We start from the raw sequence: 21,500 nt of genomic DNA, 5'->3' as shown, positions 1-21,500 counted from the left end.
GTAGGTTGCCTACTTGAAAGAAAAACAGAATAAGTTCAGTCTCCAAAAAGAATTCTAGTTTCCAGATTTAAAAAGAACCCAGACAGGCTTGTAATGTTGTCACTGATGATGTACTTGAGGGAAGGGAGGCCATCCTGGGGAACCCTGACAGGCTTGAGAAGTGGGAAAGGGGAAACTCAAGGGGCTCAGCAAAGGAAGTGCAGGGTCCTGCCCTGCATTCCCAGACACAGCAACAGCTTGGGAGGAGAGGGACTGGGAGCAGCCCTGGGAGAAGGGACTGGGAGCAGCCCTGGGAGAAGGACTTGGGGATGATGGTTGTTGAAAAACTCACCATGAGCTGGCAGGGAGTGCTCCCTGTGTGTTTTCAGTGGAAGTGATTGCAATTTCATTAATATGGCTGCATATTAGATAGTAAATTAAGCAATTTGCTATGGTAGTATTTGGTGTAACATCATTCACAGATATTTAACTTCTGAAGTTCTTGTGGTATGAGATTTTGAATGCAAGCAGAGCTGGCTCAATGACAGTCATTTTTGTGGAAACGGGTTCTGTGACACAGCTCAAACCATGATGGTACCACTTCAGGAAAAGCCCAGGGCTGTTTGAGTTGTAGAACCAAGCAGATACGAATTGCTAAAATCACAGCTGCTGTTTCAATCTCAATTTTTTGACCCTTGCCATTGCCTGGTGTAACTGGCTGATGTAAGAGTCTGGAGGGAAATGCAGTGTGTGCTCAGGTAATGAAAGTCTGGGATATAATACATACCCAATGGAAGAAGGCATTGAGGTTGCCCTAGCATCTGTAAATCTTGCATTTGCTAATTTAAGTGCATGACTTAGGTGCTCAAAAAAGTCTCAAATCCCAGGGTGGGCAGTGAATTCTCTGCCTGATGTTGGCAGCTGGCTGTGTAATGTGAGACTCTGCAGGCTGTAGTGCTGCTGCCTTTAGGGACAGTTTATGGTCACTGACAGCAAAGAAAGGTGATGCTTCAGACTGATATGCCTGCTCTGACACTTCAAGTTTCCTACTCAAATACAGCTTTAAAATACAAATTCTATTAAACTAGCCCTTGAATGTACTTTAGAAGGTTCTCTATGGATTACTTTTCTGTCCAAGTGATATTTTTTCATAAGGACATTTCAAGACAGGTCTGTACTGCTACAGTTAGTTTCCTGTTGAAATTTCAACACTTGTTTTACCCTCCTTCTATCATTTACCTAATTAGCTACTCTTTAGAAAAAAACTCTAAATGTTGTGTTTTAAATAAGGGAAAGAACATTCCCATTGTCCTGAGCAGCCCCTGTTTGCATTAAAAGCAGCTTAATCTGTTACAGGAAACCCCAGAGTGTACTTTGGATAAAAAACTTAGGGATGGTAAATAAGCCTCAGAATTAAAAGTCCTGCATGACTGGAAATTATGACTTCATGGTGTCTGTTAGAGTATCTGCCACAGAACATATCTGGAGCATGTTCCTCCTGTGAGTTAGTGGCTGTAATTTGTAATGGTCATGCTGTGAGCTCTCCAGATGTCAGCATCCTATTTACTTGCTTTTCTGGGGACATTTTCAGTCTGTGCAATTGGAGGAATGTAGCCTGTGATATGTAAAGGGGATAACTCCCCAGGCTGAGCTGGCATAGAGTTGTTTTGCATTTCTTGATTTATTGGATAATGTTATATATGCTCACACAGAAATTGGTTGTATTTGTCAGTGTTGGCTGGAGAGATGGACCTCCACTGTTACATTAAAAAAAAAAAAAAGTTCTGTTTCTTGAAGTAAAATTGGAATATTGCTGGTGTAAGTAAAAATCTAATGGGTTATTTATTAAGGGTTTCCTGAGGTGAGTGATAACCTGTATTTTTCAGGAATCTTCCAGCAGTATTGGTAGCAATACCTTTTGGGGCATGAGGTGCATTTCCTGTAGCTTTAGGGATGGTTTTATCATGTTTGCATTTATATTTGGTATTTTGTGGCTTGCTGCCAGGTTGTATGAAATAAGAACAAATGCCCATGACATGTGTTCTGCTCATGAGGCCCAGTTCTGATGAACAGAAGTGTTTCTGTCCTGCATAGGAATGAGCATAATTCCTGAAATGTCTGGTTTTGTTGCTTTGCCCACACCAAATGACTTCTTCTGATCTTTATTAATTGAGTGCTTATTCTTGTTTGACATGTGAATACATTACAGGCTAAGATTGAGGTCTGTATTAAGGTCAAATAAGTGCCTTGTAAATGTTATGTCAGTTATGAGGGGAGTTTCTTGCTGGTTCTTGAGAGCAAGATAACTTCTTGAGAGACAGAAGTAATGCAGTTAGTTCTGTTATGTCAAAGTAGTGATACTGGAAAATGCATTATTGGGAGTTCTGTCTCCATTTAAAATGTTTTATATCCGGTTATTGAGGAATAGACTCCTTGGAAGATACTGCTTCTGGAGCTCTTTTCCCCATTTGGTCTCAACTTTGGGCTCTTACATCCCATTATAAATTATCTGAGTATCTTTGTTGTATCCTGCTATTTGAAATACACAGGAACATACTCAGAATTACTTGCTAAGTTGCAAAGTTTAATGGCCTAATGTTGACTTACTTTAAAAAGTAAGTCAAGGCTCCTGTCTCTCTTAAAAAAACCAAAGTGTCTCCTGACATTCCACTTTCTCAGAATCTTTTGCTAATAAATTAAGTAAATGAGTTATTATGTTTGCCTATTTTTTCAGTTGCATTCAGTGTTTCTCCTTGTTGTCTGTTGTACTTTGGTTTCCATTGCTCCTCTCGGTCCTGACCTGTTTACATGTACTTGCTCCCATGTAAAAGATATGATGGTTTCTACCTCTCAGATCTCCTCAAACTCATCTGAGAAAAGAGCATTAGTGCCCCTTTAGTGCAGTGGAGTGCCCTACCTTGGATGTAAGGTGCTATGATCATAAGCTACCACAGTAAACAAAAATTGGGTTTGTACTACTTGTGTACAACAGTCAGCAGTCAGTGCCTGGAGTGCTGGCCCGGAAAGTGCTGCCTGCAGAGCTGTCTGAGCTGTTATCAGAGGGAGCAGGGATCAGGTCTGTGCCTGATCAAGGCTGTGCCTCAGATTCTGCCTGCTGCTCATCTTCCCCTCTCTTCCACCCTTCTTTTCTTCATTAAACAAGTAAGATCAAGCTACATTGCAGTCTGCTGGAGAAAGCACACTGTCCTCTGCTGGCACCCCTGAGGCTCAGTGAGGAAATGTTGTATAAATACACTGATCACAGGGGCAAGCAAGGTTTTTTATCTTATCAATGTACCTGCATACCAGCTTATGCTAAAATGGAGGGAAACTGGACTTAGACATACAATTATGTGTTGTCCTCAGTGGCCATGCCAGCTTGTCAAACCATGGCATGTGAAGAGAGGTCAGTGCCCTGTGATGTGACACTGTGACTTAAAGGCACACACCCAGCAACTTCTCTGTACTTAAGATAGCAACAGTAGTGGCAGAGGGTGTGGTGTTGGGTGTACCCCAGAGTTTTGCAATACACTGTGCACATATTTGTCTACTTTGAGCTTTCAGGATTCAGCCCCTTTGCCTTAGTCTCTTTCAAATGGGGCCTATACCATGAGTTGGTTCAAGGAATGGGTCAAATTCCATCCCTTAGCGCACAGTCAGCATGGGTGTATCATGCTCTTGATCACTGCCCACTGACAGGGTGTCAGAACTATGCCTGGTGCAAGGCCAGGGGAGCCCTGCTTCAGCTGTGGAGAAGTCCCTCTGTTAGAAGCACACTGGTGATTTGAGTTCACCTAGTTTGAGATTTTTGCAATGAAGCCTCAATTTAGGACAAACTCCCATAACTAATTTTAACAGTGCTGCTGTATGAGGTGCTGTGTCGAGTTCCTGGCACTGGTGAGCAGAGCCAAGGCTTGCCTCCATGCTCTAAAATAGCCTGTGGACTTCAGATCCATTTTTTTTTCTCTCTAGCTGCATTAACATCACACTCCAGGTTTGTATTTTGCATTACCTCCCTTTGTAGCTGCTATTGGCAGATATCCCCCAGAGTGGTTAAACGTGGCCTGACAGTGAGCTGAGCCAAGTCTGCAGAGCTGTTAGCACCTGATATTTGTTTTGCCTTGCTGCCAGCTTTGCAGTGGGCTCTGGCTGCCCTGCAGTGCCAGCAGAACCCTGAGCATGGCAGGTCACTGTGCAGCACCCTGGGTGTTGCTGGGTGGCCATGGTAGGGCTGAGGGAACGACACCACTCTGATGGCAGCAGAGCTGGGACATCTCTGTGGGGAGTGGGGTGAGATGGCTCCTAAATGCTGGGACAGTCATTGTAACTGGTGTAGATATGGATCTTTCAGTCTACAAAGCTTGTGGAAGCATGATAGAGGCAATCCCCTATGTCTGCAACTACATCACTGGGTGGGATGGGGGAATCTGGGCAAGGGAATGGTTTTGAAACCTCTTAGCATGCTGCAAACTGGTAACAGTCATGCAATTCCATAACAGATAGTATCCAAAGCTTCATTTAACCTGCAGAGTTGTTCCTTCAGAAATACAAACAAGCTGCTGTTTCCAAACTGTTACTGTTTTTCCTACAGAAGTTGAAAAAAATGCTGAAAGCATTAAAAGCAAATGAAAAGAAATATATTTGAAATGTGCATAGTCTCTACATGAATTGTCTTGAGGAAGATGAGAAAATGCTGTCTAGTCTGAGCTTCTATACTTTACCTGATAGAAATTAGAAAGATTTGGATCTATAATACAATACAGTAATCCTACACAGTCTTGAATGCAAATGTGAGAACACCTTTTTCAAAAGTTAAGCTTTAAAGTTAACAATCACAGTTTAGATTTTTATTCAAGTTGAACCATAAATTGTGCTTAGGGTTGATGCATCAATTGCACTTTAAAATTTGAAAGAAAGGATGCCACTCATTTATGTTGGACTGGGATAATTATCATCTTCATCTTGTATGTTTTTAAAATGTAATGTAAATATCTTAGACTTAAGAAAACAAATACTGTAAGAAAATATAATTATGGGACAATTGGAAGTTGTCATGGTTTGGCCCCAGCCAGCTGCCAAGTGCCATGCAGCTGCTTGTTCATTCCCCCAGCAGCAGAAATGAATGTTTAAAATGATCTCTGCAAGCCTCCCTATTTTATTTCAGGTTTATGACTCCGACTGTTGCGACAGAATTCTGCTGGAGCTGCGGGAATATCTGCCAAAATACTTCGGTGTCTGGTCACCACCTACTGCACCAAATGGTACTGTTCTAATTTTATCTCTTCATCCAAACCTCCTGGAAAACATTTCTGGAGATGAATTTTTGGCAGTTGTGAGCTCTGTGGGGTTTTTTTTGACTTGTTTTAGAACCCACTGCCATTCCCTCTAACAACTGGTTCCAGTTTGCAGTCTGGTGGCTGGATTAGATCTCTGGAGTCTTCCTCACCAGGAAGATGGGGTGTGGCTGTTTGAACAGCAGAGGTTTCCTGACTAGCTGGGCCTGATGGGAATTGCCCATTGCTCCTGCTCTGGGTGAGGTTGTGGTGGAGGAGTGGGCTGGTTCCATGGTCATGTGCAGCCAGGTGATCAAAGGAAGAAGCACTTTGTGGGTGTGGAAGAAAGATGGATACTCTGGGGCTGGGGAAGCATTCAGACGGAATCTGCTGCTGTTTCTCCAGAGCCTGGATCCCATCACTGTGCCTTACCACCCAAAGCACTTAATTCAGCAAGTGTCATGGTGGGAAGTTCTGCTTGTCATCCCCTGTTACTGATTTAAATGAAACAAAGATCTAGTGTCTTAAAATTTGTGTTTGTATAACATTGGGAGTCAGGAAGAAAAGGGTGGTTTTGGTAGAACAATTGGAAGATTGTGTCTTCAAGAGAAAATAGATATTGCTGTATTAGAAACTAGATTTTCTTCTGGGGGCTTTTCTAACTCACACTGGGGAAATGGAGCTTGTGGAACACACAAAGGGATGCCATGGAATCTCTTTGAATATGTGGGCATCAAACTAGATGTCATGCTCCTTTAAAATAACTGTCTTCTGCTTATGCTTGACAGGCTTGTTTTCCAAAGAAGTAGTAGGACAGTATCCAAAGACATGGTGTAATATCTACAGGAAAAACTGAAAGCAAGATTGTGATAGTACCAGCAGTTTCTCAGCTCAGATTTGCCTTCATGCTTTCCTGTTTGGCACTAACTCAAATATCTCTACAAGAGCTATCTTTTTCCTTCCCTCACAGTTTAATGTGTCATGGAGTTCACTTAATATTCCATCTCAATTGCAAATAATTTTTTTCTGTTTGCAGTGTGATCTTAAGATGTGAAAATATGTGGTCTAACCAAGAGACAGCAATTCAGCACATTGCTCATTTGCTTTGAGGATTCAAAAGCACTGTGCACGGTGGGGTTGGGTTTTGGGAGGTCCCCCCCAGTCAATCAGACATAGGCAGTAGGAATAACTGTTTAAAGAAGAGAAACTTTTGGTTTTGTTTGTTTTGCTTCTTGAAAAGGCTGTGCACTATCATGAGTCCTCTTCATAGAAAGCTGTGGCAACAGTTCAACCAAAACACTGCACTTCCAACTCTGCTATCTGTAGTGCTAATGAGCTTTGTGTAGTCTTGATAAAAATCAGAGTTGCTGCAGATGATGGAGCTTAGCAGAGTGTGTGTGTACCTTGTTCCTAAATGTAGATTGAAGATAAGTTTGTAGGTTTGCTGCAGACTTGATATTGGAAGCCTGACCTTTCCCTTGGCAGTCACTGCTCTGCAGGCTCTGGGATCACAGCTCTGTACAATCAGTGGTAGTCACTTAAAGTAGTACAAGTCCCTTTTATTTCTTTTCCTTAAGAAAGTGTTTCTACTTATTAAGTGTAAATGAAATGTTGCTTGTTCCCTTTATCTTGAGTGGCACTGGTTTGTTACCTGGCTGTACAGCTTTCAGATGAGGCACTTTGTGCCTCTTTAAACTAGTTTTGCTTTCTCTCTCAATCCCATTTTAGATCATACTGCAGGAATGGTGTATAATACAATGTTTTTTTGTGTTCAAACTGCATTAAAGCCAAAAAAATACATTTGTGGAGTAGGCTGTACTGGAAGGAAAACCAGACTTGAATTTTGTGCCTGGTGACAGGTGGATTTACACAGCACATATGAAGAATGAGGCCAATGTTGAGGCTGTGTTGGTTATGCTGTGTCCTGGCAAGGGCTGGAGGTGGGTGCAGCTGTCTGGGAGCTGGCTGGGTACTGATTCAATTTCCTTGTTGAGTTCTGATAGTGAGTGTGGGGGTCATGCTAGTAATGATAGTTTCCATCAGGGTTTAGATACTCCTTTAAATCTTCAGGCACTCCAAGTACTTTTGGGGTTTCTTAGTCCAGCCAAAGAGCTGTTAGAAATGGATGAAAGGCAGCCTAGGATCCCAAGAACATTTTCCCCAAAAGGTGTCCATGAGAAACAAGTGTAGATGGGAGTGGCATAAAAAGAAACAAAATGAGCTGCACTTCAGCCCCTGAAGGCCAGGACTGAAATGTTCCCTTCATTTTTAAAATGACACAGGAGACCAACTGAATTGCAAAAGTAGCCACACAGCTGCAAACCTGCATTTGTATGTGGTTAGTAATGCTCTTTGTGATATGTTAGTGACCTAATAAAAGCTACTCAGGGATTTTATCTGGGCAATAATTGGAATTTGAATGCTAGGTTAATGCATGTTAATTGTATACAATTTTCTAAACAAGAAAGCATGTATATTTTCATAGCAATACAATTTGTGGATGTCAGTGACCATGACTTAGCCTACATTCAGAGACAAATTTGACTCTTGAATTCATGTGATATTAAGCCTTAAACTCTTCACGTTCCTCCACAGGTGCTCAGCAGAAGCTATGTAATTATTTTGCTGTGACCCACTGTTAACAGAAGTTTTGTTTTTTTGACAGATACATATCTAAAACTGGAAGATGTGACCCGTAAGTTTAACAAGCCCTGCATAATGGATGTGAAAATAGGTCAGAAAAGTTATGATCCCTATGCTTCAGCAGAGAAGATACAGCAGCAGGTCAGCAAGTACCCTCTGATGGAAGAGATTGGCTTTTTGGTTCTTGGAATGAGGGTAAGGAATTGTTTTGTCTCCACTTTTAGTTTATTCTCCTCTTGTCCCACACCAGGTACAGCAACTGGTGTTCCTAGCAAACAGCAATCCTCTTGAGCTGTACATAAATACAGTGTCACCTGAATGTCTGGGTAGTGCTGGTATCAGCTGTGGAATCAGTTCCAAAGCACTGCCCTAAACCATTCTTTAACTTGGCTGTGTCCATTAGGACAAGCTATTTGCAACCTGGGCACTGTAAATGTGTACAAGAGATGGGCTAATATTCAGTTTTTAAAATTGAATGTAGTTGCAATTCATTCTTCACCACCACAACAGATATTTAAAATTATTAAGCAGATTTTTGTGTGTTTATGTTCTTTCAGGCTTATATCAGAGATCTGTATACTGAACCAGTCTTTCTGATAATTCAGTAATGAGCTGTATCCTCCACATTTTTCATCTTTATACTCTACTTTTAAATAAAAACAATATTAAATATTTTTTCTGTCTAAGGAAGAGTAAGTAAGCTCTCAGAGGTGATGCATATAGCCATGAACAGCTGCTTATGTTTTACATTTTAAAAGTTTTTCCATCAGAAGCAAACTTCTTTTGATATTTACACAATCAAGGGGCAGCTGTCAGGGGAAGGTTAGTTGGACATGGAGACATCCCTATTAATTCTTAGTATTCTTAGAAATACTAAGAGTCAATATGTGTGTATTGGCTACTCTAAAACTTCAATGTAAAGAAAAGCTGTACAGAACATTTGTGGCTCAGTAAGAGAAATGTGTTGATGTCACTGATGGAATTCAAAAGTAGTTTTTTCTGCAATGATAGGTACAGGAATAGTTTTCTTTTTGATGTGGGATTTTTGTTGTTCTTCTCATACACAAATCCAGGGCTCCTCAAGCTGTGCAGCATAAATGGCTGGAGACTTTGATCAGCTTCCCCTTTGCTGTTCAATAGCACCAGCAGCCAGATTGCACCATTGTTCAGATAATTCTAATATCTCTGTAATGTTTTGTGCAGAGCTGCCCAGCCTCCCAGCCCTTCAGTCTGCCTTGAGATAAGCTGCTATATAAATTATAGTGGTCCTGAGTAGTAATTACATAAGCCTGTGAGCAAGAATGTGGGAGTTAAATCAAAAAACAGCCAAACAGTTTGGATGGAAAAGGAAGGTTAGAGATTATAGCTTTGGATTTGGTTGATGTCATTATGTGACCTTTCTTATCTCATTGGTAAAACAATGTACTTCATGTCCTATGTTTCATGACAGTGCAAAAGGAATGATTGATTGCTTCTGTGGCATGCTTGTGACTATTGTTTCTGACATTGTCACTCATTTGTGCCTTTGTCCTGCAGAATTTTTTTCAATCCCCTAATTCAGACTGGATGTGTAATGATGATTCTCCCAAGTAGTGCAGTTTTCCATCCAGTGTTTAACTAGATGAGATTTGGATTTTTGCCTTTGGCACCCAATTACATCTTGGAAGTTGTTTTCCAAAGAGAACTGAAAAGGTTTCTCCTGCCCTCACACAGCACTTGGTAAAGTCTGAATTCACAAGGCATGCTTTCTGCCTCTTGGTTGTGGGGTGTCCTCTGTGCTTGCTTTACTTTTGCAACATTCTGGCTATATTATAAAACACTCCTGCACAGATTATATACAGCCCAGAACAGCTCATGGCTGCATGAAGGTTGTTCCTGTTCACTGGACAAAACATGATGTAGCAAAGAAGTACAGAGGTTTGGTTTTAATCTCTCCTTTTTTCAGTGTTTTTTTACCAGGGAGGTAGGCTTGTGGGGTAAATTTTTACAAGGCCAATAAGGAGAGGGCCAGGAAAAACAGAGACTGTAGGTGAGCTTTTTCTAAAGCACCCATTGTATAAGTTGTCATGAAGAGATACAAGCAAAAAAGTGTTATAGGTGGGGGTTTTGGCCCAAAAGCTATTTACAGTGTATTTTTACCCAAAAGGCTATTGAAACAGCTTTTTCTTATGCACTGGTAAACAAGCAGTCATCTGTTCATATATAAAATATGTGTTGTGTCCTTAAAAATAGGAGTCTCCTGTCTAGCCCAGCATTAATTTATGTACACACTTCTGGCATGTGATCTGTATTTAGCTTAACACATTGAATAGACAGAATAAATGCATGGAGACACATTTAGGAAGCACAGTTATTTTAATAACATTGTTTAAAAGCACAATTCTGTACCTAGTGGAGAAGTTCCTTTTTTTAACCACTGGATCCCTGAAGTTTAACCCTGGATCCCTGAAGTGTCCAAGGCCAGGTTGGACAGGACATGGAGCAGCCTGGTTTGGTGAAACATGTCCCTGCCCATGGCAGGGGATTGCAGCTTTGAAACCAGATCATTCTGGGATTCTGTCAGAATGGACATGGTTTGTTATGGAAGTAGTTAGAGTTTATAAAGAAGTTGGAAGTCTCAGATACTGTGGCAATGGCAAAAATACAAATTGCAATATGGTTTCAGTAGCACACATGCAAACAGGTAAGAGATCTCTTCACAGCACAGGCAATGTTAAATACAGAGCATTCTGCCTGCTGCTGAGTGTGAGCACAATGTGTGGGCTGTGCTCTCATTTCACATTCACAGCCCTTTGGAATCCACAGTTCCCAGATCCTGCAGATTTCCTTTTGTTTCCAGGCATCGATTGCAATCTCACTTACTCCAAAATATTTCTGAAATGCTTTTTTAAAGCACAAACTGGTGATTATGTAATTTTAACATTATAATCCATCATTGACTTCTATTGTTAGTGCCCATGAACATGCAGGCAGTAATGTATAATAATCAAAGCTGGTTTTACAAGTGAATTTTCTAATCTACAGCACATGATTCTGCAGGATATTTTCCTGCAGAAATAGACTGTAATTGACTCTATTTTATGAGGTTTTTATGAACTCTTTCTAGTATCATGGTAATTTTCACAAGCTCTGATCTGCTAGTAACAAGATTTAGGAGGGAAGTCAAAAATATTAAATTTTGCATTTACTGTTCAGATTCTTCTAGACTGAAAAATTACCAGAACGGGTTTTTTTACATTTGTAAGTCTAATTCAAGCTTTGATGTTTAAGGGAACAGGAAGACAAAGCAAAACAAAACCTAAAAGAAAACAAACAAAAAAAAATCCATGAAACAATAAATAAATAATTAAATGAAACCCTAAGCCAAAGAAACCAACCAAAAGCCCTGAAAAAAAATCTTCCAAGCTGGAGCAGGTGGTCTTTTATTACATAAAAGAAATTTATTCTAATGAGATGCTTCATTGAAGTTCTGGGAGTCTAAAATTACTGTATTAAGCTATTTTAAAGATGGTTCATGATTTAATTGCAGTGTTGTAGTTTCTTTTATTTAGCAGATTAATAGTCTGCTTTTCCACTGGATAAATTTCAGCCTAATTTCATTCTACAACTTATTTATGTAGGGACTTGACTAAAACTGTATATTGACTGTCAGAGCATTGGGGGTGAAATTAGTCATGTGAAGCACTCAGTCAAAACAGTCCAGAGGAGTAAAGAAGCAAAATGGGCAGAGAAATATCAAAGTATAGTCTTGGAAATGAGGGAGCAGGGATGCAGCCTTCTTGTGCTGCATTTTCAAGGGAGCAGGGATGTGTGCACTGTCATCACCTGTGGCCTAGGTCTAGCTACAACAAATCAAGCTAAAAAAAAGTAAAAATTAGGGAATGTTTAGATAAATAGGAGAAGAAATAGGAGATATTTAGATAAATGGATTTGGACAATGGGGCACGCTCTCAGCAGCAGTGGTAATTTGAGAGCATTGCTATAAAGTAGACATATCAAAAAAGAGAATGTTTTTTAACAAAATTTCTCCCTTTGTTATTTTTTCTTCAAATCCTTGCTTTACTTTCTTTTTGAAAAGAAAAAATGAGGCTTGTTGAAACTCTTTAAGTCTTGCACCATGGCAGGATGAAGGGCCTGCAGAGAAACCTGGGTTACTTGAGCATGAAGGAAACTTGTATTTATATTGGTACAGTCATAGGGCACAGGCAGAAGGTGCCCAGGCATGGCTGTGGGTCTTGGCCTGGCACAGGAGGGTCCCTGCAGAGCTGGGGGATGGATGCTGCTCTGGGATGTGCCTAGGGGATGGATGCTGCTCTGGGATGTGCCTAGGTGAGTTGGGGTGCCACCTGCTTACCCCAGTTTCAGCTTGTGGCTCCAGCTTTGGTAGCAGCTGGGTACTGACAGCAGCTGTGATCTTGCATAGTAAGAATATATAAAAATGACTGATGAAGCAGGAGTTTCTTGAAGGCAGTGTGTGGCAGCTCATAGAAGGAGTTTTCTTTGTCCTGCACCCTTCAGGAGACCTGCCAGTGGATACAGAGCAAACACATAACAAGCTGTCGCAGGTGGACAAGAAATGAGATTTCCCTGTCTAATCATTTGGCTGCTGTTAAGGTTACAGATCTGGCTTGACTTGTTGTTCTGACAGAAATGGGCCAGTACAGACAGCTGCAACAACAGGGATGCAGGAAAAGCTTGATTCAGAGGCACAGTGTCATTTTGGGAAGGGTTAATAGCAGATGATGGGTGGTGGCCATGTGCACAAAAGCACAGTAGAGCAAGAGGTCAGTCAGGAAGTTGATTTTAGCCTCCTGCTCCTCCAGCACAGCCACTCTGTGTTTGGCTGGGTGAGGGTGGAGCAAGGGCTGGTCAGAGATGGTTTCTGTTTGAGCTTGGCTTTGAGAATGGGGTGTGATGTAGCTGTATTTGAGTGAGGTTTTCCAGGAATGTTTAGCCAGTCTCTTCCTGCAGCTGTGCAAACTCTCAAGGTGCTGGTCAGAGGAGGTTTTTGTGATGATGCACATCTGCTGTCCCTTAGTGCCCCTGGCTGCAGCCAAGCCTCTGGGTGACCCAGTGCCTTCTGAGTGCACAAGGCAGTTAATTAAACACATACCTTACACTCATCCTGTGGCCCTGGGACTTGGTGCTATGTCTCTGACTGCTTTGTATAGTTAAAAATGTGCTGTTAATGCAGCATCTGTCTGTCAGCTATATAAAAAGACATCTGGGGAATGGTTTTGTTAAATTATGAGGTGAGGTGCCTTCTTGGGAAGCCCAGCTCAGAAACACAGGGTCTGATGTGCTGCTCCAGTGTTTCTTTGGAAAACAGAATGAGCTTGCAGATTTTGATCAGCTTGTTTGAGCTGGTGCCCATGTCAGAAAAACTGCAGCTCCTACAGGAAGAGATAAGGAAGGTTCTGGTAAACAAGATTTGGTTGGGTACTGCTGCAGTGCTGATGTCTGCTGAAAGCTGCCCCTAGTCCAGCTGGATGACAACACTTAATATCATTAAAATGAAGGCACAATTAGTGAAAACTTAAATTTAGTCTTCAGACTCTTGATTCTCTTCCTAAGCAATATTATTCTTTATTTCACTGCCTTTGACTTGTGGCTCTGTAAAAAGTTTTGAAACTTTTGGTATGTTTTTGAAGGTTACTCTGGTGCCTGAAGTATTTACATAAGTAATCTTTGAGTATCTGTGTTGTATGCTGGTACTTTTTTCATGTGCTTTGGAAAAAAACCCAGCAAAACTATGTGGAGAAACATTATTGTTCTTGTGAACCCAAAATCACATTTTTCAGATGCAGTTTTAGAATAACTCATCTCTGCTGTGGCCTTCTTCATTCCATAGACATGGAGGCCTCAGTTTCTCCAAGTATCATAACAGTGTGAAGTGTCTCTGCTGCTGAATTCAAACATTTAGAATTACAGCTCTTTATTTTTTTAGAATAATGAGGACTGTTTACAGCCCCTTCAGTTCATGGCTGGAGACTTAAAATCAATCTTTTTGTCAAAATAAAAGCTATTTGAGAGTGTTCTTCCCAGAACAGGAGGTGGGGATCTGTGTGATCAACTTTATTGTTGTTTGGATGGGGAAGAGACATTTCGAGGTGGTGGGCTATAGAGAAAACAGGGAATTCAATTTTTTTTTTTTAATTTAATATTCCTGTAATATTTCTTTTTATTGCTGCTGTTTCAGTGTTGAGGACTTTACTGGTTGGCTTCAGCAAGAATAAGGCCCCAGAGGAGGGATGAGGAGCAGGCACCTCAGCAGTGTGCCCAGACTCATCCAGTGGGATCCTCTCTGTTTACAGCAGGGAAGGGAGGGCAGGGCTGTGCATGGGGAGGATGCCTCAGGGATGGGTGGTCTGAACAAGTGCCAAGCACCAATTTCCTGCCAGAGACAACTGCCTGCTTGGTAACACCATTATTTCTGCAAATAAAAATTGCCTGCACTCTCATAAACAAATTATACTTGGGCCTTGCTGCCTCGCACATTTCTGCTATGGAAATAATTCAGTGTGAGAGAAAATATGTCTATATGTGAGGCAGTTTTGAATTAAGTTCTTAAGCTTGTACAATTCCTGATATGGACAAAACTGTCCCTGTGTGAGCTGCCTCCCTTTCAGATGAGAGCTGAAGTACTGCTGTTGATGCTGGAACCAGCTTTTGCCTGGCTGCTGCCATTTATTTAGTGCAGCCTCATTTGTGCTGACAGTGGCAGATGTGTCTTAGGGAGGTGGGCCTTGGTGGTCACATACAGTAATTCTTACTGTTTTGCTTTTCTTCTACTTTTTATTTTTCTTTCTTTTCTGTTTTAAAATAGTTTTATAACTTTAAGAACTCAGAATAATTGCATTGAAATTTTTGCTTTGTTGTCTCACTGATTTAACATCTATAGTAACGCAGATAGGACTGATAGTTTTAGGTCTCAGCTGTGATTTCCAAAACCATAAAGAGTTCCTTGTAAAGGGTACATTGCTTTTTGCCACCACCAGGATGTCCCTAGCACAGGAAAGCTGTAGCTTGGAGCCCAAGGGATGAAGGGAGAGTTTTGGAGAGCACTTTTTTTTTTGCTGGGCACTGCAAGAAACTTAAAAACTGTGAGGGCTAAATGTTTTGTGGCCTTTGAGGTGTCTCTTGCTCTGCAGAAATCCTGGTGATTCAAAATACATAGGGAGTCCCCTTCTTGCCTCTTTCAGGTGTACCATGTGTCTTCAGACAGCTATGAGACACAAAACCAGCACTATGGAAGGAGCTTGACCAAGGAAACAGTAAAGGATGGTAAGTAAGGGAATTGGGGTGTGCTTGGATCTTTTCATTTAAATACTGATTTATAAAGCTGTGTGGAAAAACTACTATTCTGGGTGTTCCTGTTTTAAGAGTCCTTTTTTGTCCTCAAAGATCCTCAGATGGGTCTTTGGCTGTTCCCTGTAGTGTTTGAACTGCCTGCCAGCCTTAAATTGTGTGCAGTTGGCTGTAACAGCAGTGCAGTGACTGAAGGTGTCAGAGTTCCTAGGTTCACTTTGCATTTAGTTAGTAATTGCCTGAAGAGAAATTCCCTAAATTGTGTCCATTCCTTCAAATAAGAACTATTCTCATCCCAAAAGACAAAAAATTCATCTGTTTTCTGTTCAGAAGTGAAAGTAATTCCAATATGTGTGTATTTCTTGCAGGGATCTCCAAGTTTTTCCACAGTGGGTACTGCTTGAGAAAAGATGTGGTAGCTGCCAGCATTCAGAAGGTAGAAAAGATTCTGGAGTGGTTTGAGGGCCAGACACAGCTCAACTTCTACGCAAGCTCACTGCTGTTTGTGTATGAGGGCTCATGCCAAGCAACAACCGTGAGGCTGAGTGATGTCACCTTGGCAGAGAAGAGAAGAGTACCCAAAGGCCTCTTGTCAGGTGGAGATGTGTTGGAGTATAATAATAATATTCATGTAATAAATTCTACAGAGAATGGAAAAATTGAAGCCTCTGTAGGTAAAGGCTTGTCTAAATTTTATGCACTTCACAAAAAGTCGTGCTCCAAGAGGCACCACAGCCAGCTCTCGCTAAAAGTTGAGGACTCAGAGCAAGACAATGTGTGGAAAAGCAGCACATGCATCACACAGGAGCACCTGAATGGAAATGTTCTACCCCAACTGGAAAAAGTTTTCTATCACATGCCAGCAGAGCCCAAGGAAAGCGCAAAGGTCGAGGTGCGAATGATCGATTTTGCTCACGTGTTTCCCAGCAACACAAAGGATGAGGGCTATATTTATGGGCTGAAGAATCTCATCACAGTACTGCAAAATATTTTGGATAACTAAATTCTTTGCTATGTTTTTTATTGGGGGCCAATGATAAAGAGCAACAACATGAAGAATTTCTGCACTTGTAATGCTGTATAACTGGGTTTGTATTGTTCTATATTTTATTTGTCTTTGTACTTTTGGTAGAAGGGTTTAACTTTTTATAATTTCACTCAGGAAAAATATTGATAGTTACATAGAAAGTGTGAAAGGATGAAGATGCTTGAGATAAAGCGGGATAGGTAAACTAATAGAATGAAATGTATGTGGTGGGCTTAAGTCCAAGGACTACCAGAAGCAAGGGTTATGTTAGTTCCTCTAATGACTTCAGCATAGATGACATTTTTGCCCATTTAGCCTTGACACTGAGCCACATCTCCATTAAGAGGTGTTTAGAAAATAGACTGAAAGTTGTAAGGTGCAGGATTGATGTCCTCAGTACTGCCCTTGTGTTTACTGTATTTGAATAACTGGAGTAACTCTGCTTGGAGAGAAATCCCATTCTGAGTCAGCAGTCTCACCTGAAGCCAGTGCATCCCAAAGTGCTTTTCCATGTCATGGGACAATATTGTTGTTCTTTCAGCCCTTCCCCCTTCGTGGATGTGTGTAGCTGATGTTCACCACAGATGAGCTACCGTATAATTTGTGTTGAGGTGCTAAGGAAATGCTGGAGTACAATACCATAACAGGCTTAAACTGCACAACTTCCAGAGAAACTCTTTGTTCCTAGGAAGGAGCAAAAGAAGGCAAATGCAAGATGTTCCAGGAGTTGATTTGGTTTAGGAGATTATGTCAGTCTGTTAATGAAGTGTCTGATGCTGTGATTAAGGAAAATGTCTCACTGTTGTTCTTGTGGCCCTTCTCCAACAACATTGCTTTAAAAAGCAAACCAGTGCAATGGGGACAGAAGTGTTTTGGGTGAGCGTGCAGAGCTCTGCTGGCTGTAAGCCACTTGCATTTGTGCAGTGAGTGTTTGATGCTTCTGCTGCTGGGGAGCACTGATGGAACCTCGAGCAATAGAGGCAGAGGAGCCTCCTGTGAGATCCTTCAGCCCTGAAGCCACCAGCTGTGCCACTGCTCGTGCCAGAGGAGCTGTGGCTCTCCATCCTGGGCTCCAAACTGCAGGTTTCCTTAATGACACACAGGCAAGCTGTGTCTTTTGAAAGCTCTCCCATTTCCTTCCTTTTCACAAGAAAAATTCAGCATTTGTATGGAATACTTGAGGTCAGGATGATGTATCCAAAGCAATTTTGGTGTGTCTCTTCTGTATGCTGTGTAGGTGGCTGTGCTGCCATGCATGTTACAGTGAGCTCTATGAAAAGTGGGAATGGAGGAGTCCTGCCATCCCTAGAGCAAGATTTTAATGCTTAAAGCATTTCCAGGACAAAAATGTTTTAGAATGGATTTGGTCATTGGAAACATACATCTTTTTCATGTGGACTTAGTGACCCTGTGGCCTTGCTGCTCTCTCTGTATGATGTTCTGCACTATGCACTCAGCTGTGTTCACATCTTGACAAGTTCTTCATTGGACATCTGTTTTCTACATGACAAAGAGATTCATACTTTTTTCAAGCAGATATGCTGTTTTAAATAAAGCTGAATTTTTAGCGCTATTTGAGAACTTGGGTTAATTGGGAGAAACAGGGTATTACTATGTGTAGAATTACATGGTTTAAACTTTAGAACTCATGTTTGGCCAATGCATTCAAGAATGACACCAACCTTTCAGTAACATGATGTTTTAGAAACATGGAAAAAGGGGCTTGCAGGAAGGGTGAGACCAGTGTGTTAAAATTTTTATGTGAAATACAGTGAAGTGTGAGGGGGAAAGTACCAGGAAAAAAGGAGCTTTTTTCCTACCTGGTATTTCTCTTGTACCTTATAGTTAATATATTCCCAACTCTCTGTGAATTAATTTAAGCCATATTCTAGAAAGAGTTTGTGGTTTTGTTTGCTTTGTCACTGGTTTCTCTGTTATGATTTTGTTGTTCTATCCCTTAAATAGTCAACACTAGAGTAGTCCAGACTGGTAGTGGCCTTGTATGATAAAGCTACAAGGTTTTACAGGAAAGTATGGGCAAAAACATTTTAACATCATCATTTTTGTCCTCTCTAATTCATCTCTTCTGGGTTTTAATCCATTTTGTACCAGAGAAATGAGGTATTTTCCTCAAGTTAGTTATTGGAAAAGGATTAGTATGCACTTAGTACCATGCACTCTCCTGTCTCTGCTTTAAGATACATGTCCTCAGTGTTTGAATGCTCTCTAAGTATTGATTGTTTTGTTGGCTGTGGCAGTATTTGTAACATGCCTGGAATATTGTCAACCTGTCAGAATATTTTGAATAAAAAAATTTTATCATGGTTTTTGTACCAGTAGTTATTCTGAATGTATTTCTGATCATTTAAAATGTAGCTTGAGAAGTAACAGTATTTTTTATTGGAAATTGTGTGAATAAAGCTTGCTGTGGAGATGTTTGGGCATAGTACCAGCTGTGAGTCTGAGCCTGCAGAGGCCTTATATTCACACTTCCGTTCTTGCAGATTTTAGGGTTGTGTCTGAGCCGGTTGTTTTCAGTTACAGTTGGACATGTATTCACAGAAATCATTAAACAGAATATATAATTAATCAGAAGATGAAGAGGGAGACAATGGGTCACTGAACTGATGCACTCTCAATGACTGATCTCCCTCCCTGTCAGCAACGCCCCTTTCGCTCTCTGGACAGGCAACCATCCCATGGAAATCTTTACAGGAATGGCTACAAGGCTTGTAGGTGTTTATGTCCATACAACAGTGGGTTGCTGCCCCAGCCTGGTGAGGTGTAGCTGGGTGCTAGGCCTGCTGAGGAAACTGATGGTTTTAAGCAATAAGAGTTGGGTTTAGCAGAGCTGACTCTCAAAGAGAAAGAACTCACACAGCATTGTCACTCGTGGACTCTGAGAATGAATACAGGCTTCTGCCTAGGTGGAGCGAGGACTGTGCTTGGGATTACCTAAGGGGAACTTGAGTTGTATAAAGTTTTATGAAAAGCATTTACAAATGTATTTTTGAATATGGGTGAAATTTGTTGCATAAATTCCATTGGAAGTTACTATACCACTATGAAATAATTCACATAATTTAATCAATTTGTTTTATGAACTGGAGACTTTACTGGTAGTTGTGATTCAGATGAAACTTGCACTGTTTTGTTTTTTTCTACTGTAATGTATAACCAGGATGTTCTTTTCCATAATCTCACAGTTTCATGGAGAACTTTTAAAAGTACTTGAGTAGATTAGGAAACCACTATTTTCCATTAATTTGATTAACAGAATGCATATGTTCTTAAAATACTTCAGTGCATGTAATATTGTGAGTAATGTTAACATGCTACAAATCTAGAACTCCAGTAAAAGTTCCTCACCTGCAGAGAGCTCTTGATGTGATCTGGATTGGGCAGAGTTTAAAATGGCCTCAGGTGTGAGAGCAGCAGTGCTGCAGGAACAGCATCACCTGTGCTGGCCACATTGGGTGTGCAGGAGTGTTCACATTGTGAGCCTGAAATCGTTGGAGTGACTTGCTCCTTCATGATGTGAAGCACAATCAAATGTAGGAAGATGCTGGAAGAGTGCAGACTCACATCCACACTTGCTGTTTCAAGTTAGGATTAGTTCATCCTCCTAATTTCCTTTCAGTTTCTTTTCCCTACATGCAATTTCCCCCCCTGAGTGCCCTTGGCACAGATGGCATCACTGATGGAAATTTGTATTTCCTAAAAAGCTCATGCCCCATTACTCTTCTTGAAGTGCCACTACTGCAAACCACCATGAGCTGCCTCAGATGCTGTGGGAATACTCTGTCCCCTGGGAGAGCAGGAGGGGAGCTGGAGGGCAGCACGATCTGATGGGAGACTGGATTGGAGGCTTTCAGTGAGTTCTGTACTTGTGACTTGCAGAGGGTGTTCTGGGGGCAAGGTGAGTGACAGCTGAGCTGTGTGGAGTTTGCCTTCCCTCACAGCAGTTCAGTGAGGTTTGGGTTTAAGGAGGAGGTGGTACAGCAGAGAGCAGTGAGAGTTCCTAAGGAGCCCTGAACAGGACACTGAGTCCCTGCAGTAGCACAGGGAATGGCTACAGGGAGGATCCAAAGGCTGCAGATCCCCAGGTGTCCCACAGAGAGAATGTGCTGTGCTTATTCACTGGGTTAAAGCAGGATCTTATCTGGGAAATATCATCATCATAGCCACGGGCCAAATCTGGCTGGTTTTCATGTTCACAGCAACCTGGAAATGGAAACTGCAGTGGAAAATTGTCATCCAAAGGGTAAATATGTTTGAAAGGGGAAAATAAGCAAACTAAGGGTTGTATCACAGGAAACATGTTTCAATAAATATCTTTTACTCTGGTCTTGTTTAGTGGAGATGGGCCTTGTGGATTTGGGGTTTATTTTGTTACATGACATTTAGTAGCAAAGTCAGAACAAAGAAACTTTAAAACACCTTAGTTTGAATTATGGACATGGGTTCAAGTAGTTATTTCATAGGTCACTTTTTAAAAAAGAAAGTAACTTCCAAACACAATGTGTGTTGCACCTGACTAAATGAAACTACAGTGCACTAAGGCACTTTAATCCTCTGGGAACTGTACTGGAACATAGCTAAAACCATGTGAAATTGCACCTGATGCTGTGTTGTTAATTGGTTTTGAGATTTAAAGTTCTACATTCATTATGTTGATGAATGAATGTGTCTAGTCTGGTCTCAGTTTCTTTGATCCAAGTGTCTAAAGCTGCCCCTCAATCTCCTCTGATCTGTATGTGTTTGTAATTTCTTTGTGCTATTTTCTGACATTCCTGGACCACAGGGAGTATTGTTAATGTTACCCATGTTTATTTTATAGAACATTGTACTGTGCTATCTACCAACTTTTGTAACTCAATTATTAGTGATATTTAGGGTCATTCTAATAGCTGTATATTTGGCAAATTATTAAAATTTTCTGCAAGTGACTTGCAAGTATAGTTGGTTTCTTTTAAATATAAGAAGATTGTTGAGAAAAAATTTACTTGACTGTTACCTGCACTGATGATGAATCCTTCTTTCTTTCCATCTTTATTTCTCCTTTTTTTCTGTGCACTCTGTAATGGGTTTCCCTTGTATTTACCAGGTTTGCTTTACCACCATGTTTTTGTCCCAGCCATTGTTTATTGGGAATACCTGCTGAGTATACAAGAATTATCTCTATAAACTAAAATAAGAAATTCCACAATCCTTTAAACTCATCCTGGAAAACCCTTAACAGCACCACAAGAGGCTGTGTATGTTGTTGA

The 21,500-nt window shown here is 41.0% G+C and overlaps 1 protein-coding gene across 2 annotated transcripts in view; it reads left to right on the top strand.

The window, feature by feature from the left end:
- IPMK (inositol polyphosphate multikinase) overlaps nucleotides 1-21,179 on the top strand; it is a 36,829-nt gene extending 15,650 nt beyond the window's left edge. For both annotated transcript variants that reach the window (XM_058810906.1, XM_058810905.1), the window contains exons 3-6: nucleotides 5,144-5,240; nucleotides 7,918-8,090; nucleotides 15,098-15,179; nucleotides 15,572-21,179. In XM_058810906.1, the coding sequence (XP_058666889.1) occupies nucleotides 5,144-5,240; nucleotides 7,918-8,090; nucleotides 15,098-15,179; nucleotides 15,572-16,206 (987 nt within the window). In that variant the 3' untranslated portion in view covers nucleotides 16,207-21,179. The remainder of the gene's footprint in view (nucleotides 1-5,143; nucleotides 5,241-7,917; nucleotides 8,091-15,097; nucleotides 15,180-15,571) is intronic.
- Nucleotides 21,180-21,500: the final 321 nt, after the last annotated feature.

The sequence above is a fragment of the Ammospiza caudacuta genome, chromosome 9 (genome assembly GCF_027887145.1).
Source record: "Ammospiza caudacuta isolate bAmmCau1 chromosome 9, bAmmCau1.pri, whole genome shotgun sequence".
NCBI lineage: Eukaryota > Metazoa > Chordata > Aves > Passeriformes > Passerellidae > Ammospiza > Ammospiza caudacuta.
This window is presented reverse-complemented; position numbering and strand designations above follow the sequence as displayed.